Raw genomic sequence first — 27,103 nt, forward strand, 5'->3', positions numbered from 1 at the left:
AAGATTACAAATATCCCTTTTTAACCTACCGCAATGACAAAAGTTTTCTTGATGCCATTTGGTCAATCACTTTAACCCAGTAGCCTGGGTAAGAATCACCACAATGTAGGGGGTGTCTGAATGTCCCACACATGTTGCGACTTCTATTATTTTTGTACTTGATATAATTGAGAGTCTAGTAAACCCATGACTGTGTTAATTTTTTTTTTCAGGTTTGCCAGGCATATGAGGGCTAGAAAACTATCCATACTCTTAATAGTGTGTGCCTTTTTTGGAGTTATGGTTTCTTGTGAAAATATATGTTTTGGCTCAGATATTAGCTTGATGCAGCATTTATGATCAGTAATGTTTTTTCAACTAGCACATGTGCCCGAGAAGATCCTGGGAAAATTTTTGAGTGAGCATCGTACTGAATAAATGCTTTAGTATACTCAGTGTTCTAATTGTATACAATTGATATCTCTAACATGTCTAATTCACCATTTCCTCTAAGCAGGGAGAATGCCAATTTTGGTCACATCTGTTTTCAAAAACCAATAGTTTTTTTTATTTGCTAAGATTCTGTTTTCTATAACTTCTGTTGTTAGTTTCTTCTTCAGTGTTAATTTGGGACCCAAGAATAGCAGTAGATAAATAACGGAGGCCTAGGAGAACTAATGTAGGGAATGAAAACTGAAAAGCATGGGATTGGTCTAGACCCAGAAGTGGTCACAATGGAACCAAGGATCAAAGGAAAGATGCATACCAAACCAGAGGTCAGTCAATGTCCTGGTGTGAAGTCCAGAGAGTTGGAAAGCAGAGAAAGGGAAGAAATGGGAAGCCAGGAGGAAATGAGGTCTCAGGCAGAAAACGGAAGTCAGAGCAAGATTGGGAAGGGGAAGTTAACACACCACCCATCCTAGCAATCAAGAATCAAAGAGGAAACATTCTTGGGAAGGGAGACTCTAAACCCAAAGTCTTTCTCCACCAGGATTAGTTTTTTTTTTTTTTTTTTTTTTGCAGTACGCAGGCCTGTCACTGCTGTGGCCTCTCCCGTTGCGGAGCACAGGCTCCGGACGCACAGGCTCAGCGGCCATGGCTCACGGGCCCAGCCGCTCCGCGGCATGTGGGATCTTCCCATATTGGGGCACGAACCCGTGTCCCCTGCATTGGCAGGCGGACTCTCAACCACTGTGCCACCAGGGAAGCCCTCAGGATTAGTTTTAAATGTTTCCATCTATGGGCAGGAGCTAAGCCCACTACAGAGACAGGTGGTTAACCAGGAATCACAAGCAGATCCTGACAACATTAAGATCTACTTTATTAGGATACTTAGAGTGGAATTTTATTCAACAATAAGTTAGATAACAAAGATATAATAATGAAGAAAACAGATAACATTTCCTACCCTCATGAAGTTTACATTTTATAGAGGTAGGTAAATACAGGTTATGGAGCATAGTTACAGAACACAACTTTTCAGACTTGAAAGGTAACCTAATTTCTATCCTTATCTAGGTCCACTTCCATAAACAGCTATCCTAGCATTTGCTCTAATTAATTCCTGAACTTGTCTCTTTTTTTTTCTTATTCACTTTTTCTAGGAAATTTTTTTTTCACATATTCCTTTTCTTTGTTCCTATATTCACTTCTGGAGCCATTCTGGTTTCAAGTTCTCATTCATTTTTTTAATATCTCATGATTCCCATATCCAATTCAAGTCAATATGAATTCAATATTTCTAGGCTCCAGAGAAGACATCAAAAGGAGAAAGGGCAAGTCTCTCCACTCAAGGAGATTTTATTTCTGCAGGAGTCCATATGTCCTCAAGAAGCTGTCAGACCAGGATGAATGTATGATGGCCCACACGGGAGGCATTATGTACTGCAGTAGTAAAAAGGCTATGATAACAGAGGACAGTTTCCAGATTCCCAGAACAGAACTGAAATCGCTTTCAGTTGGCAGGCATCAGGAAATGCTTATAGAGGAAATCTAATGAATTTATAAGAAAATTAAATTAAATTAGATAAACTTTAATGAGTAAACATTAAATTCAAGAGTAGGGACTGTGTCTGATTCCTCATTTTATCCCTAGTACCTAGAACCAGAGCCTGGAATGTGGTAATAATTTAAGTACACAACAAATATTTGTTGAACTGATCTTGAATGATTGGATTAAATCCTGGACAACTAGTAGGACTTCAATTAAGTAAAAGTGGGGCAAACAGAGCAGGTCTTTTTGAAGAAAAGAAAGACATGACATGAGCAAAAATAAGAAAAGAGAACAATGTGAGCAGAGGGTAGCCTAAGTTGGATGGTTTGAAGTGTTGACAGAAAAGGCCTATTTGAAAGTTTAATGATTTTATATGAGACACGCTGGGTTCAGCATCGTGGTGAAAGCGTGTGCCCCATATCAAGGAGAATGGGGGAAGGAGTAAGACATCCAGGCAGACTCAATTCAGATGTCTGGCTGAATGAGGCTAATAAGAAGGGGCCCACGAGAGAAGTTTCAGGTTGGAGAGAGCACTATTGTAGGGAGGGAGCTAGAGGAAGAGAGAGGGAGACCCCCATGGGGAGGAAGACAGGACAGGCGGGATAGGACCGCAGGACCAAAATCACAGGAGTAAGAAACACTGGGCTGGCTGGACACAGGCCTCATCTTGGCTTTGCCATTAACTATTTACTTTGGGGGCGAGTCACTTACTTCTGAGTGTGTTCTCTCGTCTGTAAAATGGAGATGACACTTACATCATGCCTAAATAAGACAACTTTTGTTAAATACCTGACATATACAGTATACCACCATAAAAATAAGTATGTTTGCATAGAATTATATAGGGAATATGTTTACTTATAGAAGATACAGCAGTATTGGCTTGGCCAAAAAGTACGGAACATCATATGGAAAAACCCAAACTAACTTTCTGGCCAACCCAATACACTGATTTTCTAGGGCTGCTGTAACAAAGTACCACAAACTGCTGGAGTAAAACAACAGAAATGTGTTCTCTCATCATTCCAGGCGCCAGAAATACAAAAACAAGGTGTTGGCAGAGTTGATTTTTTCTTGGAGGCTCAGAGGGAGAATCTTGCCTCTCTTAACTTCTGGTGGTTGCTGGCAATCCTTGGTGTTCCCATGCTTGTAGTCGCCTAACCCCAATATCTGCCTCTGTTGTCACGTGGCGTCCTCCTCGTGTGTCTCTGTGTGTCTCCTTTTCTCATGAGGATGACAGTCATATTGGATTTAGGACCCAATCTACCCCGCTATGACCTCATCTTAACTAATTACATCTGCAAAGACCCCATTTCCAAAGAAGGTCACATTCTGAGGTTCCAGGTTGGCGTGAATTTCAACCCAGCATAAGAAGAATATTCCTAACTTATTCTTATTTTTATAATAGCTTCGACAGGCTATTATTATAAGAACTAGGACTTGAGGCTTAGAGGGGAGGGGAACAAAATGGTTGAGATACCAGGTCAGGAAATCTGAATTCCATCTATTCCTCTTCCCACGTGTGTAGCCTTGGAGGCTACACCCTCTTTAGTGGTTAGTCTCCTCATCTGATAAAAGGGGGCAGAACTTCAGAGTGTTTGGGGAGGCCTAAGGGAAGTAATGCGTGTGATGCACTTAGCATGGTACTGGCCCAGAGGGATGGTGCTCAGCTCACTCCAAGGAGACCAACCTGTGCTGCAGATGGCAGGGGGTGGGGGGATGGGGGAGGGCAAGGCTTCCACTCACGTGCACGTGACTCACCATTCATCCAGATGCAGGCTGAAAGCACTGCGTGGAGAGCCACTCTCAGCTTTACAGTCTAGCACTCTGCCACTAAGATTTCCCCAGGCCAGCTTGTTCAGTGCTAACTCAAGTGATTTACCACTGCTCTTGATCCAAATCCCGAAGAAATGCCAGGTCACTGGTCACTGTCCAATGTCTAGCATTTCAGTTTGCCTATCAGCTTTATACACTATATTATTGGACTCCGAAAACCAACTGCTTAATCATCATCGTCAACTTCTTCTTAAGTTATTTTTGGAAAGAACGATTAAAAATATATGTAAATAAATAATGCCTTAACTTTCATAAATTTGTAATACATTTATGTAATAATGTATTTGTAATACATTATCTTGCTAAAAGGTAATGTACAATGATAATACATTATCTTGCTTTCTAACTCTTTCAGGTGGAAAACCAGGTAGTTTATTTACATGACTTAAATACAACACTTCACTGTATCCTGACTGGTGGGAACACCTTCCACAGTACTTGCTTATATTAGCCGTATTCTAGGAGTTCCTCGTTGGTCAGCTGGTCATGAAATACACAAATTTGAATCAGTTACACACTTTGTGGTAGTTATCTTATCCAGAAAGAAGGCTGACCATAGTAATACCTTTGAATAGACTTAAGACTTGGACTGAAGTTATATTGTCAAAATCTGTATTGGTCTCCTGTTGGTTTGCTCGATTTAACACTCAGTTTTGTCAGCTTGTGGTTGGTTTTCCAGGGTGCTGTACTGAGAAGCTTACAGGGGGAGTAAAATCTGAACATTACCTTTGCTATTTGTGAGGCATTTTTATATCATGAGTCCATACTCTTGTATTCAACTGATGTTATGGAATGATATATAAATGCAGCAGGGCTGCATAGTGCCCTTTAACCCCCAGATGGGCAAATATTCTCAGGATTTTTTTTTCAGGATTTTAAGAAAATGATTTTAAGAATTGCTGTATGCTCTTGCCTGTTATAAAGTTCATGGATAAGCAGGCAGGCAGGGATTCTTACTGACTGATGTCTAAGAGAAGCAAATTATGCATTAATTTCAAACCTTAGGAAGCCCAAGGTTGTGTACCAACTACCTGAATCTAGAAAAGTGAAATGCAACAAAATTCCTGTCAATTCACAAGTTGCAGATGCTTTAGATTTGGTATTTGGGTTCTACCTGATAGTGTGTCTACACTATCATTTCCATTTACTTTATAGTTAAGTACAGTCATTTTCATTTGTAACAGCTACATATGACACGCAAGGAAACACTTAAAACCACAAGCGATCTTGGAGCATGTGTGTAAAAGATGACACGAGACTGCTTTTGTCTTCTGAGCTCATTCCTAATTTCTGTGTCCGAAATATATCAGCCACCATATATAAATCTTTTAACAGAACCCAGATTTCATGAATTTGTGGCTTGCCTGAACTTACTTTTTTTTTGGTGCGGGGGGTTTGCGGGCCTCTCACTGTTGTGGCCTCTCCCGTTGCGGAGCACAGGATCCGGACGCACAGGCTCAGCGGCCATGGCTCATGGGCCCAGCCGTTCCGCGGCATGTGGGATCTTCCCGGACTGGGGCACGAACCCGTGTCCCATGCATCGGCAGGCGGACTCTCAACCACTGCGCCACCAGGGAAGCCCTGAACTTACTTTTTAAAAATCCTGGATGTACTGCAGATGAAAATGATCTCCATTACTTTAGAAATTTCACTTTACGAAATAAAAAAGATGAACTTTTTTCAGATTTATTTCAGAACATTCTAAATCCCAGGAATGTTTATTGATGGAAACCCACATAGATTACGCAATTTAGAGATTTGGGGCACCACTTTGCAGTAGGTTTGGAAAACAGAAAGCATTTCAGCACATGTTCTGCCACAAAGCCTTTGGCAGTCTAAGTTAGAGCTTCAGATTTCCTTCTGAAAGGGACAAGAGACTTCCTGTCATTCCTCTGGGTTTCTGCATGTGACACCGATGTGCACAATGCAAAGTGTAAACAGATGTAAATGGTGAGGGAGGGAGCCAGGCCAGTGTGTGGTTCTACACACTCTCCACACCCTGCTCGGGCGCAGTCCGCCTCTCCTAGGAGTCGGCGGCGGACATTTCCACCCAAGTCACAGGACGCTTGACTGGTTTATTTCACCAATATTTACTTATGGAAATAAAGGGGGCGTGGCCGGGGCGGGAGGAGGGGTCTGGGGCCGAGGGGCTCCGACCGCAAAACAGCACCAGTAACCTTATCTGCAGGGATCATTAACCTTTCTGGAAAACGCAGCTGGCTGTGCTCTGAGGTTTGTCCTCAGAATGTGAGGAGCGCCACACAGATACCGCAGAGACTGTTCAAAGGCTGCTGGGTTTACCTTGCGAGCTTTTGCTCCAGCGTAGTGTGGCAGAAAAAATGAGATTGCAACAATTCTTTGTTCTGTTTCTTGTTTTTATGATGAGTCTTCTACTTATCCCCGGACAGAGACCAGGTAGGACTTGGATGGATTTGTACCGAGTGACTTGTTTTCGTGCCTGTTTGTGTGAATGGGCCTCTGAGCATGACTGGGTCTCTGTCGAAAATCCGCGTAGGTGTGCTTGGGGGTGAGTGTGTAGGATTTCAGAAGTGTGTTGTCTATCCCGTTAGGTCTGTTATTTGGATATTTAAAAAATAGCTGGATTTTAGAATGATGATAAATATTTGACCACGATTTTTCTAAATTCGAAGAAAATTGATCCCAAAGCTATCATAGATATGGTGTCCTTATAAGTAAAAAGAGAGCTGTTATTTCTAGATATATAGTTAGATGTGTCACTTTAAAAAAGTGCCATTTTAGTATTATTGTGCTTACAGGGGCAAAAAACGTCAAAAATATGTATGGTCAAGATAAATAATATTAATTTACTTGACACATTTTTCAAGGATTATATCAGTCATGTTGTTCTTAACTAACAGGGATTTAGTAAACAAAGTTATTTTAAAGTGCTTTTACTTCAGAACCAAATAGCTAAGATTTCAAAGCGCTGCCAAGTAAAAAAGGAAAAAAAATTAGAAAGTTTTCTAAGGAAAAAGCCAACCCAAATTTAAATAGAAAGGTGACACCATTTATATCTAAATATGTTAGATTATTCACTTGATAATATACTTCTCCATTGACAACAGAAAATGGTGCATAACTGGTTAAACATTCAGTCTCTGCCTTTTAGTTAAAAGTTTGATCACTGAGACTATTTCAAATGACGTTTCCTGGTCTGCCCTCTTTACATAAATAAGAAAAAAGTTTCAAATTAGCAATTCAGAAAGCAGCTGATCCCTTCTTACTGTTTACAGCAATTGCTATTCAAATTGTTTCTCCTCTCAAAATACAGAGCAACTTGGACAATAGTCTTGTAAAATATTTGTGATTAACTCACTATGTAAACGAAGAAGTCTAGAAACGTTTAGAAAGAAGTCATGCAGGAGAAGAATTTTACTATTAAATCCCACCATCAACAATGAACTCTTAGGAATACCCGTCCTGAATTTGCATCCCATTAATTTTTTATATCACAATCACATCTGAACAGATAGGAAATAATCACAGTATAATTTGGTTCGAAAGTATTCCCTCACAGTCTTCAGATTAAATAACAACTAATTTTCTGTAAATGCCCCTGATATTTTCCTCTTTTTTTTTTTTTTCCAGCTAATTTGGCAATGAGAAGAAAGTTGCACAGGTACAACTGCCTTCAGAGGAGATGTATGCCTCTCCATTCACGAGTGCCCTTCCCCTGAGGTATTTCTGATGGAAAGGGTTTTATTACATTTAGGCAATGTTCCAGATTAGATATACCTGAGAATGCTTAAATGGCTTTAGAGTGATGTCAGTTTAAGGAATGCATACTAATGGTTTGCATAACTAACAGTGAAATGAAATGATGTTTGGGAATGGCTTTAATCATTTAATGGGATGGAGGAGGAAAATGTAGGAAAATCTTGATAATTGTTGAACCTGAGTGATAGTTATATGGGGATTCATACCATTGTGTGTGTTTGAAAATTTTCATAATTAAAAAAATCAGGCACGAGGAGGATGTAATTAATTATAAAGGTATCTTTAAACACGTGTTTTGAAAATCTCTGACTAGCTCCCTATGCTGTCCAGAACAAGCACGTTTCCCATTCACACCACTCTATGCTTGAAAGCATTTGCACACGTTTGCCCAACACCACCAAATGGATGATGTATTAGCCTCAATACTTAGTAATTTATGTTTCCTGAAAATATTTCTTTTCATATATAAAATCAACTTAATATTAATGACATGGCAGCTTTCCAGCTTCACTAATAGAATTGGTCATGATGGTTGCATCTTTAAGGATAAATTCTGAATAGAATTTTGTTCCTGATTTTACACTACCACCATCACCAGTAATACTGCTTGAATCAGTTAACATCAAACACCGCCCAAGTTTGTTACTTCACACTAAAAAATAAGAAACTTGACGTTCCACTGTAATTATTTTAAGCTCTTTAATTCACATGAAATATAGCTTCCTTTAAAAAAAAAGTCATAGAAATATCCCTCAGCTGGTTAACATAACACAGGCAGTTGCTAAATTAGCCTATTCATTTAGCCTGTGGACTGGAGCATTTATGGCACTATGCATTCAGGGAAAAGAATGATTGCTGTGCCTGGTGTTTAATACACGCTTTTCAAACCAGTGAAGACCCTGTAGTAGGATATTAAAGAAAGGAAAAGCAGTTCAGTAATAAGCATTTACCAAGAGGACTGAGACAAAAACCCAAGTTCTCTACGCCTGCATCTGTAACAAATTACTCTTTGCTATCAAAATATGAAAAAGAAATTTGGTGGAGAAATCCAGAAAGATACAAGAGGAAGTTCTTGAGAAGCCAATTAATAGGGACTAAAACATGCTTTAAAAGTGTTTTATATGTTAAAAAATCCTTTGGTGTATGTCGATAATGAATTTCAGTCTCATATAAATAACGGTAAAATCTGTGCTTAGGAGGAGTGGAGAAGTTCAAGATTTTTCCAGCACTCCTCCACAGATAACAAAGAGGCATTTCACAGTAGCAAGGGAATTCCTGCATATGCAGGAAAGGATGCCTCACAAATGCAAACAAAAGCCCTTAGTCAGCCACAGGTTATATTGGCTTTCTCCACAAAACACCTGCCATAAAAACTAGGGCTGTAAGTAAACAAGATAGAGTAGTGAAATTTGAATTGTCAAAGTTAAGGAAAATTTTGACCTATAAACCAAATTTGTAAACCAAAGGGAAACGTAAGTCGAAGCATATAAACTATTTAATAATAGCAATCCTTTACAAAAGTTGGGTAATCCTTTTAAAGAACTGCTCAGGTTACAGCATCCATTTTCTCAGTGTTTAGACTAGTCCTACGTTCCAGCTACAGTTCTTTGAAGAATGTGTAAAAGTCACATTTTGGAATCCAGCATTAGTATAAGAGCCATTGAAAGAAAAACGTTAATTTCCCCACAGGGAACTATATTTAATATCCAGTGATAAACCATATAGAAAAGAAAATGAAAAAAATATATATATGTATAACTGAATCACTTTGCTGTACAGCAGAAATTAAAACATTATAAATCAACTATACTTCAATAAAATTTTCTTAAAAATTAAAAAAAAAAGATAATTTCCCAAGATCTTGCTCAACCAGTGCTCTAAGTGCTATCTTCAAGTTTGATAGCATGATTCTCACTGCCCTAAATACTTGCATCTTTTTTATATGTCTTGCAACAAAGATACTCTGACTACTAGATAAAGGCACTATAGACACAAGTAGTGGAACTCTGAGGCTGAATCTCTCTTCATTTGTCCCCCTCTGTTTTCTACATGCGTTAGATAAAATCACATGTCTTGACTTCATTCAGTTAGGGTCAAGGAAGACTGTAAAGGGATAGGTAAGGTAAACCTTTGACTTTGAAGTTTTACAGATTAACCTTTTAGAGTGGTTTAGACTTTCAGCTCACTTGATGGAAAAGCCCGATTACATTTTTACTCCGTCAATTTTTCCTTCTCACAGAGTCCTTCCTAAAGATCCTCAGTGAGATTTCCTAACTGTTGAGGTAATTAAATAGAAAATCTTGCCATATAAAATTTATTTTCTGATAATTTTTTCCCACAAATATTTTGGCATTACCTTCAGCCCCAAGTGAATTAGAGTGAAGGAAAGCAAAAGAAGGGTGTCAGGAAATCTGAGCTTATAGGTTGATGTGGAAATGAGGTAGGGGCTTTGAGGTAGGGACTGTAATGATGTCCCCTTCCAACAGTATCATCTCACTACAGCCCTGATTGTATCGATAAATATGTGCTCTAGGTAACGACACACTCTGTTAACACATACTCTTTCTAGCTTTTTAATAATAGTTATAATACATGTTCATGGTATAACATTTTTTTCTAACAGTCTGGAAGAATGTAAAGTCAGAAGTAAAAGTCTTCCACCTTCCTCTGTTACCCATTTTCCTTTCCCAGAGGTAATGGCTATGAAAATATTTTTGGTAAAGTTACCTTTTAAAATTGAGACCCTTGATTACCATTCAAATGTAAATGCTTCTAGTTTTCTATTTTCTGCCTTTTTAAAAAAAATTGTTTTGTAGAAGTATAGTTGATTTACAATATTGTGTTAGTTTTAGGTGTATAGCCAAGTGATTCAGTTATATATTTTTTCAGATTTTTTTCCACTGTAGGTTAGTACAAGCTATTGAATGTAGCTCCTTGTGCTATACAGTAGGTCCTTGTTGCTTATCTATGTTATGTATATCGTAGTTGTATCTGTTAATCCCCATACTCCTCACTTGTCCCTTTGGTAACCATAAGTTTGTCTTCTATGCCTGTGAGTCTGTTTTGTGTATAGATTCAGTTGTATTATTTCATTCCACTCCTGCGTTGGGTCTTTGTGTGCTTTCTCCACACCCAGACAACCAGCCTCCATACTGTCTGCCTTATTCCTACGCCCTTAAAGTCATGATCCCCGCCCCCCCCAGCCACGACCAAATCTCTTCTCTGCCTCCAAACTCTATGCAACTGTCCTATTGTCCTGGCCCTTCTCAGTCTATTCTGCCTCTTTGTCTTATCCGAAAGCCAACTCTGCCTTCAGCACAGAATCTCCACTTTAGTGGAGCACTTCACCTCCAACTTTAGTGGCACTCTCTGCAAATAACTCTTCTTACTTTGAAGCACCTCTGATTGCCATTCAGTTATATTTCAAGCCTTTAACGACCTCCAGTTTCCTTAAACTTTTTAACCTCCTTATCCAACTCACAGCAAGAGATGATTCCTCTTCCCACCGAAAATGGAGGTAATCAAGCTTCAAAACCAGACCCTGCCCTCAAACTACAAACATCTACATCTGCAGCGTCTTCTCTTTTCCCCTCCTAGTCTTTCATTAGGAGATTCCTTTCTTGGTTATGGTTCATCTCTCCACACCTCAGGAACCTTGATCCAACAATTACTGCCTTTCTTCCCTAGCATGTTCAATATGTCAAAACCGATCTATTTCATCTTTAAAAAAAGAAAAAGAAAGAAAGTGCACCCTTGGCCCCATAGTGCTCTCTAGTGACCAGCTCAGGTTCTTCTCTGCACAGCCAAATTTCTTGAAAAGTGGCTACTTCCTTTCCTCCCATGTATTTTCGCCTTCTTCTTCTTTTTTTTTTTTTTTTTTTTTTTTTTTTGCGGTACGCGGGCCTCTCAATGTTGTGGCCTCTCCCGTTGCGGAGCACAGGCTCCGGACGCGCAGGCTCAGCGGCCATGGCTCATGGGCCCAGCCGCTCCGCGGCATGTGGGATCTTCCCAGACCGGGGCACAAACCCGTGTCCCCTGCATTGGCAGGCGGACTCTGAACCACTGCGCCACCAGGGAAGCCCTCCTCCCATGTATTTTCAATGCACAGTTCCCACTGCATTCTGGGAAAGGTCCCTAGTGACTTCCCTCTTCTCAAATTCAGTGAACACATCAGCTGTCTCCGTGGGTCAAGTTGTAGAATGAATTTTCCTTGGTTTCAAAGATACCCTGCTCCCTTCTGACCATCTCTGGAATAAATCACTATTCCTTTCAGGACCTGTACAGGGTGTCCAACTGCCTACCTGGAATCACCTCAGCTGCCCTGCAGATACTCGAAGCCCATGGCCACAGTGCACATGCAGATCTCCACCATGGCTTCTGCACAGCTATTCCTGTAACTCAGCTCTCTGTTCCAATACCATGCATGTGATCAGGAAGGACTTCCCTGATGATCCTTTATGTAAAAAAGCAGTACCAAAATAAAGTCTTAAGACAATTCTTCAACCTGCCCAAGATATTTCCAGTTTTCCTTTTCCTGGATTGTTTTTCTCCATAATACTTAATGCCATGTGACATAACATATATTTACTCTGTTGTTTGTTTAGCATCTTCCTCTCTTCATTAGAATGTAAGTTTCATGAGAACAGGAACTTTGCTTTGGTCATCAGCTCTTCAGAAATATTTGATGAGCGACTGAATGAATAGCTAAAAGTAAATTCTTTAATTCCTTCCACTCAAATATTTCCCCTGTGTTCTCAAAGCTACTGTGTATTAGGCATTGTGCTACGAAACGTAACGTGGTACTGTCCCAACCTAAACTTCTGAGCAGAGTGCCCTAGTGTCCAGTTCTGTTTGGTTCCTCAGCCTGTCATTTCTACCTGACAACCTGCTTCCTCCTTTTCATCTCTTTACTACTATTTCAGTGCCTGTTATGTCTCTCCAACATGACTGCCACACCTTAACTGATCACTCCAGCCTCCAGGTCTCTTCTGGAAAATCCATTTTTTGTTTTATCATCTGATCTTTTTAAACTGTAAATGCAATCGTGTCACACCTTGATTAAAATCCTTAACTGTCTCTGTAGCCCTCAGGACAGTGAGAACTCCCACAATTTAACAAACGACACATTACAAAGGGTACCTCTGCGGCATCACCTCTTCTCCCCTGCCCTTTCTCAGAGTGGGTAAGAGTTAAGACAGGACTGCCTAGGTTCTAGCTCTGGCCACACAGCTCACCCACTGGTGATCTCTGGTAAGTCACTTATCTCTTCTAAGCCTCCTTTCACTTCCAGACCTGTACAATGGAGCTGGTAATGGTATGTACCTTATCGTAACTGTACCTAGCACATAGTAAGTGCTAAACACATAGTAGCTAGAATTATTAACATGGCTTTAAAGTCAGTCCATTCTTCACCTCTTGCCCTTCCTCAAGCTACACTTCTGCCTACTTACTCTTTTCCTCACTATCAAGGCGTCCTTCAAGACACCTTCCCTGGTTTTGATACCCCTACAGATTTTATTAGATGCCCACTTTTTGCTTTCAGCCCCGTTTGCATATACTTCGGTCAAAATACCCGACTCACTGCCCTGTAATAATGTGTTAACTGACTGGTCTCCTCCCTACCTCCCTCCACACGCTAGAAATTCTCTGAAGGCAGAGTGTGGGTGTTCTGACTTTGTTAAATTAACATTTGTTAAGTGGAGCACAGAGTACAGAATAGTGAGCCTTATTGCAACAGCTGACCACAGATATGCTGAAATAGAGAAGCTTATTACAGTCCTGGAGGAAGCGCCCAGCATGCCTCAAGGGGCCACATGGGGAGGCGAAGGCAGAGTGCAGACAGAGAGAGGGGACCTGGGGGACACACGTGCCTTTAGTAGGGTCTGTGGTGGAGTCCTCTGGATTCCTGGGCAAGGGCCTGATAAGTCAATTCAGACCAAAAGAGCATGGTTTTGGTAAGCCCCAGGGGGTCTTATCTAAGGGGCACATAAGGTAACCAGGCCCTGGGAGACAGGGAGACTGTTGACCACAAGGGCTGCTGGGGAGCCACATCAGGAACTTCCATTTGCTTGTGACCTTGCACTGCTCTCCAGGGCATGTGCTTCGTTTGTGGGAGGTGCTGGTGTCAGTTTAAAGCCCCCCACAAAATGCATGCCTGGCAGCAACACCATGGGGTAGCTTAGCTAGACTCTCATCATTGGGTTGCATAGCTTTATCTTCCTATCTTCAGCTGAAAAAAGTGCCCGGAATACAGCAGACACTCCACAAATTTTGCTCAAAGAAATGAAATGAAACTTTTATCAATATTTATTGTCTTAGCATTTAAGAGGTACTACCATCAGGCCCCAACACGCATTTTCAGCTTTATTTCCTGATATTAACTGCCAGACGGAACTCTTGCTGGCTCATCTCACCAAGTTCAAACCCTGCCTCTCCCCCAGGGTTCTCTTCCAACTTCATTTCCTATATGAGGCCCACCCTTGTCCAAATAGCTTAAAATAATTTTCCACTCCCAACAATCACTGCATTTTTATCAGTACATTTTTAAAGTCATTTATCATATTCTACTTTATTTCATCAAATTTTACCAGTACTGGAATGTGAGCTCCTTGAAGATAAGACTTGGCCCCTAAAGTTTAGACTATAAACCTTCATAGTGTGTGAATAGCACAGAGCAGCTTTAAGTGTAGGGGATTCTTGCATGGACTACAGTATCTGTAGGACGTCTTGCTCAAGACTAAATAAAATATAGAAAATTACTCTTTTCTCAATTAATCATAGTCTAGTGTCCGAAGACCATGTCGGAGAAAATCCCTAATGTTGCTAATTTACCGATGGAATAAAGCTTTTTTATTTTTTTATTTTTATTTTTTTTGTGATACACGGGCCTCTCACTGTTGTGGCCTCTCCCGCTGTGGAGCACAGGCTCTGGACGCGCAGGCTCAGCGGCCATGGCTCACGGGCCCAGCCGCTCCGCGGCATGTGGGATCTTCCCGGACCGGGGCATGAACCCGTGTCCCCTGCATCGGCAGGCGGACTCTGAACCACTGTGCCACCAGGGAAGCCCGAAATAAAACTTTTTTATAAAGACCCTGATGCCTTTATGATAATATATGCAATATAACATACTGAATATTTAAATATACAGCTATGTTTTACATATATATTATTATAATACATGTACATTCCCCTATGCAAAATATGTATATGATGGACTAAAGCCAAATTTCAGAGTATTCTTCACTTTGGAAACTGATTTCTCATTACAAAGTGTGTAATAATTCTTTCTGCAGATATTTAGTTAAGGTAGCTGTTGTCTAACTTGTTTAGGAATCTAAAATTTCTTTGTAGCATAAATTTTTTGTTTGTTCTCAATTATGTATTCAATTAGTGACCTAGTGATATCAGGTAAACTTTATTATTGCATAGCAGTAATGTATTTGAAAAATATATTAATCTTAGACAATAACAAGAGAATATTTTTTAAGTGACTTGAGAAAAACAAAATCACTTATCATTGACTTCTTCAATACATTCCACTTTTGGATGTATTTTTTTTTTAATAGTGATGTGTGATATTGAATGCCACAATTCTCTCCACACTACCAATAATATCAAAATGTTAGATGAATTCTAAACTTTCCTGATCTTAACAAAATTATCAGCAATTTTCACCAGAAACATTCAAAATCTTGTCAGTGTATCTAAAATTCCTCAGAATGTTGCTAATTTATAATTAAAATCCTTGATAGTTTACCTGTTACCACTCAGAATATTTATAAATAAAATAACAATGCAAACCACATGTCTTCTGCTTTGCTTTGTTAAAATTCTATTAGAGAAGAAAAATAGGCAGAATAGACAGGCTTTCCCAAGGCCTCCTGCACACCTGGGGTCATGCCTAGAGCTTGGGTCAGCCACTGCCACTATTCTAACCCCATCAGGCCTTCCAGAGCATTGACCCTTGACTGGTCCCTTTCTCCTGCTAAGATTGTATAATTCATTAGTTCCATAATTGCTGCCAGTATTACATGTTTTCCTGCTGCTCTGTCTTCATCTCATTGTTCTGGAAGAATCCTGAAGTCTTCAAACAGGCATGTTATTGCTGCTGGAGAATACATAAGAAATACAAATGGAAATGCTTCAAATTCTTCATCGAACCCCAAACTGTACAGCAAACCTGCATTTCTGTGGTCAGCTTGCTGCCTTGCGCTCCACAATAACTGTTTCTAACTTTTTCTATTCACCTCAAATTTTAGGCCCTAATCTTAAGGCAGGTGGCCTTGCCTCATATCACAGAGAAAAGAGAAGTCATCACATGGTATATCCCTCAGCCTCCAAGTATAAAACAAGACGCCCATCTAATCCACCTCCTACTCTGCCCAACCTGACCCTCTTCTTCCTCTGGGTTTCATGGAAGGTATGACCTTGCTCAATTTGTGTGTGGATCCCTTCCCTTCCCACTTTCTCAGGAATCTCAAACTGCCATTTGCACACTGTCTTCATTCTCTTTGCCCTCTGGATCGTCAGGTCAGCACTGAGGTTTAAACGCTGGTAAGACTACATAGTAAAACAACACACGCACACACTCCTTAGTCAAGGCTCTCAAATGAGTCTTCTGTACTCCTCATCTCCAATTCATTATTTTCCATTCACATTTTAACCTACTCTAATCTTACACCTTCTTTAAAATAACGTCAATCATCTTCATTTGCTTAGTTTTCCCTCTGATTTCTCAGCAGAATTTATCAATTCTGCAAAAATCCCTTCCCTTAAATTCCAGGATACCATACTTATACTTTTCTGCTAAATTCTCAGCTGACTCTCTGGCTCCTAGGCAGGTGTTATCTTACCTGGAAAGACTTGCATGGCGGAGTTTCTCTACTCTCTCCTGCTCCGTTTCAGCCATTCCTTTGGCCTCAATTACCTCTTCACGTGGAGTGGTAATACTCTGCAGGAAAAAAGGAAGATCATCTCAATGAGAACAAGCAACGCCTATTTATTCAGAGCTTGCTATGGCAAGGGAGTAAGCCACCATGACTATTTGGCTATTAAGAATCATTCTGTTCTGAACGTTCTTGTACAAGTTTTTGTTTGAACATATGTTTTCTGTTCTCTTGGGTGTATACCCAAGAGTGAAATTGCTGCATTATATGGTTACTCTGTGTTTAACTTATTGAGGAACTGCCAAACTATTTTCTACAGTGGTTACAGCAATTTACATTCCTAACAACAATATATGTGTTCCAATTTCTCTACATTCTCACCAGTACCTGTTATAGCCATGCTAGTGCATGTGAAGTGGTATCTCGTGATTTTGATGTACATTTCCCTAATGACTAACAATGTAGAGCATCTTTTCAGGTATCCACGGGCCATTTGTCTATCTTCTATGGAGAAACAGCTATCCAAATCCTTTGCCCATGTTTTTCAATTGACTTACTTGTCTTTTTATTGTCAAGTTGTAAAACTTCTTTATATATTTTGAATACATGGCCCTCATCAGATATATGATTTGCAAATTAGTTTCTTCCATTCTATTGATTGTCCTTTCACTTTCTTAGTGTTGTCCTTTGAGAACAAAAGTTTTTAGTTTTGTTAAAGTCCAGTTTGCTATTTTTTCTTTGGTTGCTTGTGCTTTATATGTTAAAACAGCATTGACTAATCCAAGGTCACATATATTTACATTTATATTTTCTTCTAAAAGTTTTATAGTTTTGTATCTTACATTTATGTCTATGATCTGTTTTGAGTTAAATTTTGCGTATGGTGTGAGGAAGGAGTCCAACTTCTTTTGCATATGGATATCCAATTGTTCTAGCACAATTTGTTGAAATTACTATTCTTTCCCCCATTGAATTACCTTGGCACTACTGTGAAAAATCTATTGACCACTAATGTAAGGGTTTATTTCTGGACTCTCAGTTCTATTTCATTGATGTAATATCAATCCTTGAACTAATCCTATAATAGTTCTATTGATTATTGCATTATTTTAGCAAGTTTTTAAATCAGGATGTGTGAGTTCTCCAATTTTATAGTTCAAGATTGTTTTGGTTATTCTGGTTCCTTGAATTTCCATATGAATTTTAATATCAGCTTGTCAGTTTCTGCAAAGAGCCAGCTGTGATTTGGATAGCATTATCTTTAATCTGTAGATCAATGTGGGAAGTATTGCTATCTTCACAATTATGTTTTTCAATACATGAACATGGACCCTTGAGCAACATGGGTTTGCACTGTGTAGGTCCACTTATGTGGATTTTTTTCACTAAGTAAGTGCCACAGTCCTACACAATCCATGGTTGATTGAATCTGTGGATGTAGAACCACAGATACAGAGGGCCAACTGTAAGGTTATACGCTGATTTTCAACTGTGTGAAGCGTCAGTGCCCCTAATCGCCACGTTGTTCAAGGGTCAAGTGTAATCAGATCTAACTTAGTTTATCTCAACATTTTATAATTTTTTAGAATACAATTTTTATACCTCTTTTGTTTAGCTTACTCCTGATATTTTATTCTTTTGGTGCTATTGTAAATAGAATTTTCTTAATTTATATTTTTGAATTATTCATTGCTAATATATAGAACTGTAATTGATTTTTGCTTATTGACCTTATATCCTATAACCTTAATGAAATTATTAATTCTCATAGATTTTAGTAGGTTCCTTAGGATTTGCTATGTATGAGCTCATGTCATCTGCAAATAGATGTAGTTTTACTTCTTCATTTCTAATCTGGATGCCTTTTCTTTTCCTTGTCTAATTGCCCTAACTAGTCTGGTGCAATGTTGAATAGAAGTGGTGAGAACAGACATCCTTGTCTTATTCCTGATCTTAGATGGAAAGCATTCAGTCTTTCACCATTAAGTATGATGTTAGCTGTGGAACTCTGTAGATGCCCTTTATCAGGTTGAAGAAGATCCCTTCTGTTCCTAGTTTGTCGAATATTTTTATCATGAAACAAGAGTGTTGAGTTGTGTCAACTGTTTTGTCTTTATCTATTACTATTGTGCATTTTCATCCTTTATTCTATTGAAATCATGCATTACAGTAAATGATTTTTGGATGTTAAACCAATCTTGCATTCCTGGGTTAAATCCCACTAGGTATGATTTTTATATATTGCTGGATTCAGTGTGCTAGTATTTCAATGTATTTTTGTATCAATACATTCACATTGGTCTGTAGTAGTTTTCTTTTCTTGTGATATCCTTTTCTGGTTTTGGTATCAGGGTAACATTGATCTCATAGAATGAGTTGGGAAGTGTTTCTACCTCTTCTATATTTTGGAAGTGTTTGTGAAGGATTAATACTAATTATTTAGATGTTTGGTAGGATTCACCAGTAAAGCCATTTGCCTAGGGCTTTTCTTTGTCAAAGATTTTAAATTGCTAATTCAATGTTTTTATTTGTTAAAGGTATATTCAGATTTCACTATTTCTTCTTGAGTCACTTTTGGTAGTTTGGGTCGTTCCAGGAATTCATTCATTTCATCTAAGTTATCTAACTTTCTGGCATACAATACAGAATATTTATAATTTGTTCTTTATTTCTATAAGGTCTGTGGTGATGTTTTCTCTTTCATTCCTAAGTTTAGCAATTTGAGTCTTTTCCTTTTTATTCTTGGTCAGTCTAGATAAGGTTAGTCAATGTTGTTGACCTTTTCATAGGACCAAATTTTGGTTTTGTTCATTTTCTCTATACTTTCCCCATTCTCTATTTCATTCATTTCTGTTCTACTCCTTACTATTTTCTTCCTTCTGTTTGCTTTAGGTTTCATTTGCTCTTTTTTTCCTAGTGTTTTAGGGTGGAATGTTAGCCTATTGATTGACATATTTCTTCTCTTTTATTTATTTATTTATTTTTGTTGATCTTCTTTTTTAATATGGATGTTTAGAGTTATAAATTTTCAGCTAAGCACAACTTTAGCTGCATCCCATACATTTTCATATTCATCTCAAAGTATTTTCTTATTTCCCTTGTGATTTCTTCTCTGATCTAATGGTTGTTTAGAAGTGTGTTGTTAATTTCCAATTATTTGCTATTGATTCCTAATTTCATCCTGATGTTAAATCATCTATTTCTCATTTCAATTGTGTCAGTTTTTGCTTCATGTACTTTGGGACTCTGTTTTTAGGTGTATATATCTTCCTAGTTATTTTATCTTTCTCAATTGACCCTTTTATCACTGTAAAATGTCTTTGTCTGTAATAATAATTGTTGTCTTAGAGTTTATTTTATCTGACATTAGTATATCCACTTCAGCTCTCTTATGGTTGCTGTCTGCATATTATCTTTTTCTATCCTTTTACTTTCAATCTGTTTTGTGACATTGAATAAAAAGTGTGTCTCTTGTAGACCATATTGTTGGATCATTTTTCTTTTACTGTCTGATAATATCTACCTTTTGAATGGTTTGTTTAGTAGATTCACATTTAGTGTAATTATTGATATGGCTGGGCATATACCTGATATTTTACTTTCTGTTTTCTATGTCTCACGTATTTTTTTCCCTCTGTTCCTCCATTCCTCCTTTACTTTTTTTTTTTTGCATTAAGTGAATATTTTCTAGTGTAATATTTTAATTCTTTTAACTTTTTTTCACTATGTTATTTTCTTAGTGGTTGCTCTAGGACTTAAACAATAAATACATATCTAAACTTATCTGAATCTAATTCAGATTACACTATTTTAAGTCCAGTAAGATACAGAAATACATATGTACTGCTATTGTCTCTTCCCTTTTAATTCTATTATAGTTATACATATTGCATACACACACACACACACACATATATATAACACATCCACCTTTGCTGTAATTTTCACTTTATACAATTTTAGGTCCTTTAAAGCTGAGGGAAGAAAGGAAAGGAAGTATATATTTATAGAGTTGTTATATCAGCCTTCTTATTTATCATTTCTGGTTCTTGTCATTAGTAGATTTTTCTGATATGTTAGTCTGTCAAGCTGTTTTAACAAAGTACCATAGACTGGGTGGTTTATAAACAACAGAGATTTATTTCTTACAGTTCTTGAGGCTGGGAAGTCCAAGAACAAGGCACCAGCAAACTCAGTGTCTAGTGTGAGCCTATTCTTGGTTCATAGATGGTCATCTTCTTACTGTGTCTTCACACGGTGGTAGGGAGTTCTCTGGTTTCTACATTATAAGGGCACTAATCCCAATCATGAGGGCTCCACCCTCATGACCTAAACACCTCCCAAAAGCCACACCTCCAAATACCAGCCACTAGGGTTAGGCTCCAACATATGAGTTTTGGGGGAAAGCAAACATTCATCCTATAGCACCTGAATAAATGTTTCTCTGTTTGCTATACTCCCTTAAGACAATTTCTATAAACTTTAAATACTTTGGAAAAAAAAATTTCACCAGCTATAGTTGATTCACAGGGAAGAAGGACCACAGAGTTCCTTATACCACCACTTTAAGTACTCTACAAATTATGCATATTTTAAACATGGGTACTTAGTGGCAAATTGCTCTCTAGAAAAGTTTCAACACTTTGCATTTCCAATAACAAGTCATGAGAATGTGTACTCCCCATACTCTTGCCAACACTGAATACTTTTAGTTTTTGCCTAGCTCATAAGCAAAAAAACTCATCTCTTTTTTATGTTCAAAATTTAGACAGTCTGAGTTGAGAGATGATTCCTAGAAGAGGCATACCTGCATATTCTTACTGCTAAATTATAGTTGACACTCCAACATGACTATCAGGAAAGTGAAGGAGAAAGAAGCTTCTAGAAATGAAGCAAGAGACTGTTTTCATGTCTTTGGGAAGTGGTCAAAACAAACTGCCTAGGACAAGCCCCAGGAATCCCCTCGATGCACAGCCAGCCATGCTGGTATCCAGTCCTACAAACCAACTGGCTAGTACAAGCCGTGGGATGCATGGGTCACACAGCCAGCATCACCATGACCTGGCCCTGTCCAGCAGTGGACTGGCAGCCACCACATGAAGCAGAGCCTCACAGCCAAGTGAGCAGGGGGTCAGCCCCACCTACCAACATGCCCAAAGGACTCAGTCCTGCCACAACTGAAGGACTCACACAACCAATATAGGGGACACCCCTAGAGCGTATAACTGATGTCCAGAGAGGAGTGTGCTGCTGGCCCCATAGGATGTCTTCTACATAAGGCCACTTATCCCAAGATTGGGAAATTAACTGACCTACATAAGACCTAGAAATAAATACAGAGAATTCGGCAAAATGAGGCAACAGAGGAATCTGTTCCAAACAAAGGAACAAGATAAAAATCCAGAAGAGCATGAGTATATTGGTCTGCTGGATAGCATTTCTTATTATGTGTTTCTTTCTCCTTTGCTTCCAAATCTAGATCTTCTCTATCTAACTTCTCCAGGTCTACCAGAAGAGGAGTGAAGGAAAAGATACCCACCCACGTAATAGTGTGATTGCTTAGAAGTTTCTGTATGAAAAGGAATTGTTTGAAAGCAATGGGATGGTTTATTAGTTTCACACGATTCTCTTCTTTCTGGTTTCTCTTTAGAGAGAAAATAAATTCAAAAGCAATTCCAGTCTGAAGTATAATTATTTACTTGCTTAACAAAATTCTCTTATCTTTTTCTGCACGTTATTATTCTTACCTGGTTTAAGAAGAAAAACACTTTAATGTCTTAGAACTCTCTAACAGTAAAAAGTGTAGGAGTTTAAAATTGTCCTTTCATATTCTTATAATTTTCCAAAGGTATTAAAAGTACTTTTTATATGTTTGAGTGATTGTAAAAAAAGAATCCTAAATCTGAAATCAGTTGCATTGGCTATTTGGCTTTGCAGAATAGGGAGAAAATTATTGGTTCATTGATTATTTATATAGAGAGACTAAGAAAGAAACTATTAACTGCTACCAATGTTATATAATAGGCTTTAATGTTTATGAATGTATTTTTTAATTTGAATAATATCCATTTATAGTTGTAAAATAAAGTCTGAAATACTAATTGTAGTTCAGTTTATATTACAGCTGAAATGTTTACTTCTGAACCTATTTTTCAACATGTCGTCATAGGAAGCCAATGTCTGATTTCTTTTGAAGTTCTGTTTTATGCCCTTTATTCATCTGTATAGACAGCTTCTTACAAAGGCCAACTTAAAATTGAAATTTAAAATACGCTTATGCCAATAAACTCTCAAGCAGAGTGATGTCTCCAATATATGAGTGCTCATCATTCTGCTAGGCTTTATTTTGGTGTGGTGGTGAGACATGTAAATAAAAACTCAGAGGGAATTTAAGGATATGATTACCAAAGAAGGACACTATCCTAAGTCTGAATTGTATTGATAATTAGTTGTTCTCAAGTTGGTAAATATGCTCCTAATTTGTATTTATTCAAAGACTGTTAGCTCACTGCCATAAAGTTTTAATTCTTTTACTGTAAGTTAATGCTAGATATGAAATTTACATATTCATATCTTGACTAGAAATTTTACTTTGTAAACATTCTAGAGTGGGAGAAGCCATAAACCTTTAATCCCTATTTTGTCAAAATAAAAAATTGAGATTTATATATAAAGAATTTGAAATATAAATTCTGATACATGAAAGTTTGTCTCCCTTTCATAGCTTGTTAACAGTGTTTTGGGGGGATGGAAGGTGCTTATAAAATACTGTAATTAAATTTACACACAAACAAAAGATGTTTTATGAAATGTGTTATTTCATTATTTAAATTGGATATTTTGGGGGAACTCTAAGTGGTTTTCTAGATGAATTATAATTCCTTTGCACAAGTGCATTTAAGTAGAAACAAAGCTATTAACAGTTATATCTATTGAAAACATATATGTACTTGTTTATATAATTTGTACAAAAAAAGAAGATTCATACAGCTCAGATACATCTCATGGAATACAATCCTACACTTTTGCAAGATCAGACTCTCACATTCACAGAAAAAGTTAAAAACCAGCCATAATTAAATGGCTATAGATTTCTGCCATAAAACTGCAGTAACTGTTCAATAAAACACTCAGTGATTTGAGTGTCTAGTTGTCCTTACTTGTGTAAGTTCAGAGTATTGAGCACAGTATGGTAGAACTGTTCCTGTACTTGTCTCTTTTTCCATTGTTCCTTTTCATTGGGGCATTTAAGACTGATCATACCCTGCCAATGCAGATCTTTTACCTAATTCAAGGTTATCAGAGGAAAGGCAAAGATTCTCTCAAAATTTATTAAAAAACTCAATAACCAGTGACATGTATGTTGAAAGTGGCATACCAGCATAAGTCCATGGCAGTGGAGCCATATTTTATTCACTGGCAAGGTGAAGGGTGAGACCAGAGGCGTGTCAAATATGTGTACTTTAAACTTTACCTTCTCTGTGATTTGGTGTTTGTTTTATTATTTTTCTATTAAAAGTTCTTTGCAATTTCTAACATTTTCAGAACACAAAGGAAAAGAAATTTTATATAGTTTAATGAAGATAGCTAAGGGTAAAAAAAAAAAAAAAGATAGCTAAGGGTATCAGAAGTAATGGTGCCACCTCAATTTGGAGTCATGGGTGAGTCAGTGAAGTGAGCAGATACAGAGTAGTGGACCAAAGAAGAGATGTAAATGTTGATCCCTTCTTTCTTGGCTCAGTCACTTCCAAACTCCGTGAAATCAGTGAGGGCTTTGGTCCCTTCATCATTTTCACTCTCCTGGTGCCAGTACTAGAATAAGTGGGCACAAAGTTTAAGGGTGTGCCCAAAACCTCAGTAGTCAAGTTAACACCATTTTTAACATCATTTTTGAAAAAAAAGAGGACAATGAACAAAATATCAAGCTTTTAGATAAGTACAGGATGAGCTGAGCCATGTCAGAGCCTAAGGAAAAAGATAAAAATTGGTCATTCTAGTCCTATCAGTAACTATAGCCTTGTTTTAACACATTCGAGCCTGAATTCCAACCCTCTGTTTCTTCCCTTTGTTCTCACTTCAACAAATGACTTCACTCCCTAAACTCCAGATCTATATTTCCACTTCCATTCTTGGCTTCCACCTAGCCAGAGTGATCAAGGAAAAAACACCGGATTCTAGCCCCAGCTTCATTTTATATCTAAGCTCTCATCCTACTATAAAATCATATAATTGGATTCCAATGAGTCTTGGTAAGAGACAGTGTGTTTGATAATTTGAGGCTCTGGCCGCTGTCAGCTGCTCTGCAGAAAAGTCCTATCAACCTCCTCTGGAAATTTGTCATCTGACTGTACACTAAGAATCCACAAGAACTACCTACACCATCTCCTGACTGTACACTTTCAGGATTATCACATTACTCTATTTCTGCAAGTTCTCTTAATACCTTATATCAACTGTTTTGTGGCAGTTGCTATGGAAGTGGCCATATAATATTCTTCAAAGTCTTTAACTTGGTGTTAAGAGCAAAGAATACTTTGATATATAACCATTTCTGTTTTTCTATTTTTAATGTAATGTTTCCTGTGATGATGTGTTAGTAGGTCAGTTTGCACACTATTTTCTTCCTTCCAAAGGAAGGAAGCTTTTGTATTTCATAACTGAAATAGTTATGCTTAACTAAATATGACTTGTATAAACTGAGCCACAAGTGTCATGAAAAGTTCAAATACTCTAAGTAAACCAAAACAAAAATATTTCTAATTTTTCAGCATTTGGAAAAATCTTTTAATAATATTAGCTTTGAAAAATGAAAAAAAAGTTCTAAACTTGCAATCTGGGACATGACCATCCTCTCTCACCCCATTCTCCTGCAACAAAAATAACTTGGCTTTTTCTCTTTAAAAAGTTGTTTTCAAATGGCAAAGAAAGTAAATACACTTTAATGTTGTTTTTTATTTTAAAAAAGGGTTTACAGTGGGACTTCCCTGGTGGTGCAGTGGTTGAGAGTCCGCCTGCCAACTCAGAGGACACGGGTTCGTGCCCCGGTCCGGGAAGATCCCACATGACGCGGAGCGGCTGGGCCCGTGAGCCATGCCCCAGTGAGAGGCCCGCGTACCGCAAAAAAAAAAAAAAAAAAAGGGTGTACAAAACAAAATAGCACACACAGACCTGCTCCATCTAAATCTCACTTCTGCAGGAAACAGATATAGGCATTTTTAGATGAATTTATAGATAATGTACGTGTGCATATGTATAAACGCACATAGACATGCCTGTGTGTGCCCATACATACACACATACATATATACGTCTCACACTACATATTAAAAGTTTGCGTGCCTTTGCAGGCATATGCAGGAAGGGGAAGGAGAGGAAGAGCAACTTGCTTAAACAAGTTGGAGCAACCAGAGCTCAAGACTGTAAAGTGCCTCAGAGAGCAACATACATAAAAAATATTCCTTGGCTGAGAAACTAGATCACTGATAAATTTAGAACAGTTTCAGTTTTTACACAGGAGGTGTAAGGGTAAAAGCCAGGCAACTTCTGAAGTAGTCTTGTAGGGAGGACGATGGTAATTCTTAAATGCAATGGGTCCAAAGGAGATTCAATGCATAACAACGAACTCTAGGTTAATTAGCATCTAGCAGGTAGGCTGGCCCCATCCTGTTGAATTACACTGTACCTTACAAAGCAGGGCCAGCCTTTCAGGATTCAGTATCATACTGACGGGGTTTCTGTCTTAAGGAATCTTGTGTGACATGAACTGTGACAGGGAATGAGTCATATTTTGTATCTTAGAGTATTTAAATTAAAGCCAAATACTCATCCCATAGTAAAAGAGCAAACAAAAAGGGGAAGCTGATGCCACCAGCAATTCAAAAGGTTTAGGGAAGACCTTCAAGATTGTGGAGGAGTACGACGCGGAGATCACCTTCCTCCCCACAAATACATCAGAAATACATGTACATGTGGAACAACTCCTACAGAACACCTACTGAACGCTGGAAGAAGACCTCAGACCTCCCAAAAGGCAAGAAACTCCCCACGTACCTGGGTAGGGCAAAAGAAAAAAGAACAGAGACAAAAGGATAGGGACGGGACCTGCACCAGTGGGAGGGAGCCGTGAAGGAGGAAAGGTTTCCACACACTAGGAGCCCCTTCGCGGGCGGAGACTGCGGGTGGCGGAGGGGGGAGCTTCGGAGCCGCGGAGGAGAGCGCAGCCACAGGGGTGCGGAGGGCAAAGCGCTGAGATTCCCGCACAGAGGATCGGTGCCGACCTGCACTCACCAGCCCGAGAGGCTTGTCTGCTCGCCCGCCGGGGCGGGCGGGGCTGGGAGCTGAGGCTCGGGCTTCGGTCAAAGCGCAGGGAAAGGACTGGGGTTCGCGGCGTGTACACAGCCTGAAGGGGGCTAGTGCGCCACAGGTTGCGGGGAGGGAGTCCGGGAAAAAGTCTGGAGCTGCCAAAGAGGAAAGAGACCATTATTTCAGGGTGCACGAGGAGAGGGGACTCAAAGCTGTGACAAAGTGAGAGAGTGGCATGGACATATATACACTACCAAATGTAAAACAGATAGCTAGTGGGAAGCAGCCGCATAGCACAGGGAGATCAGCTCGGTGCATTATGACCACCTAGAGGGGTGGGATACGGAGGGTGGGAGGGAGGGAGGCGCAA

General features: G+C 38.8%; 1 protein-coding gene and 1 pseudogene across 3 annotated transcripts in view; one reads left to right on the forward strand and one right to left on the reverse strand.

The window, feature by feature from the left end:
• Positions 1 to 5,783: 5,783 nt before the first annotated feature.
• On the forward strand, positions 5,784 to 23,482 carry APELA (apelin receptor early endogenous ligand). 2 transcript variants are annotated; one of them, XM_081230192.1, is made up of 3 exons: positions 5,784 to 6,223; positions 7,418 to 7,507; positions 11,820 to 12,053. In XM_081230192.1, the coding sequence occupies exons 1-2, from the start codon at positions 6,148 to 6,150 to the stop codon at positions 7,504 to 7,506; spliced, it is 165 nt and encodes a 54-aa protein (XP_081086318.1). In that variant the 5' UTR covers positions 5,784 to 6,147; the 3' UTR covers position 7,507; positions 11,820 to 12,053. The 2 variants fall into 2 exon arrangements, with proteins under 2 accessions (XP_081086318.1, XP_081086317.1); XM_081230191.1 differs by lacking the exon at positions 11,820 to 12,053 and adding an exon at positions 21,911 to 23,482 and having other exon boundaries at positions 5,789 to 6,223.
• The window catches only part of LOC308615083 (tripartite motif-containing protein 75-like), a 42,285-nt pseudogene continuing 28,478 nt past the window's right edge, over positions 13,297 to 27,103 (reverse strand). The window contains exons 5-6 of the transcript XR_014017855.1: positions 16,399 to 16,496; positions 13,297 to 15,653 (exon numbers count right to left, since the gene is read on the reverse strand). The product of XR_014017855.1 is annotated as a tripartite motif-containing protein 75-like (transcript). The remainder of the gene's footprint in view (positions 15,654 to 16,398; positions 16,497 to 27,103) is intronic.

This window comes from Mesoplodon bidens (assembly GCF_964165515.1).
Source record: "Mesoplodon bidens genome assembly, chromosome: 1".
NCBI classification, from domain to species: domain Eukaryota; kingdom Metazoa; phylum Chordata; class Mammalia; order Artiodactyla; family Ziphiidae; genus Mesoplodon; species Mesoplodon bidens.

What these genes read in the sequence shown, in the direction of transcription:
- APELA (XM_081230192.1), top strand. Translation starts at nt 6,148, where the DNA reads ATGAGATTGCAACAATTCTTTGTTCTGTTTCTTGTTTTTATGATGAGT. An exon ending in TATCCCCGGACAGAGACCAG is followed by an intron (nt 6,224 to 7,417) that starts GTAGGACTTGGA and finishes TTTTTTTTCCAG; the next exon opens with CTAATTTGGCAATGAGAAGA.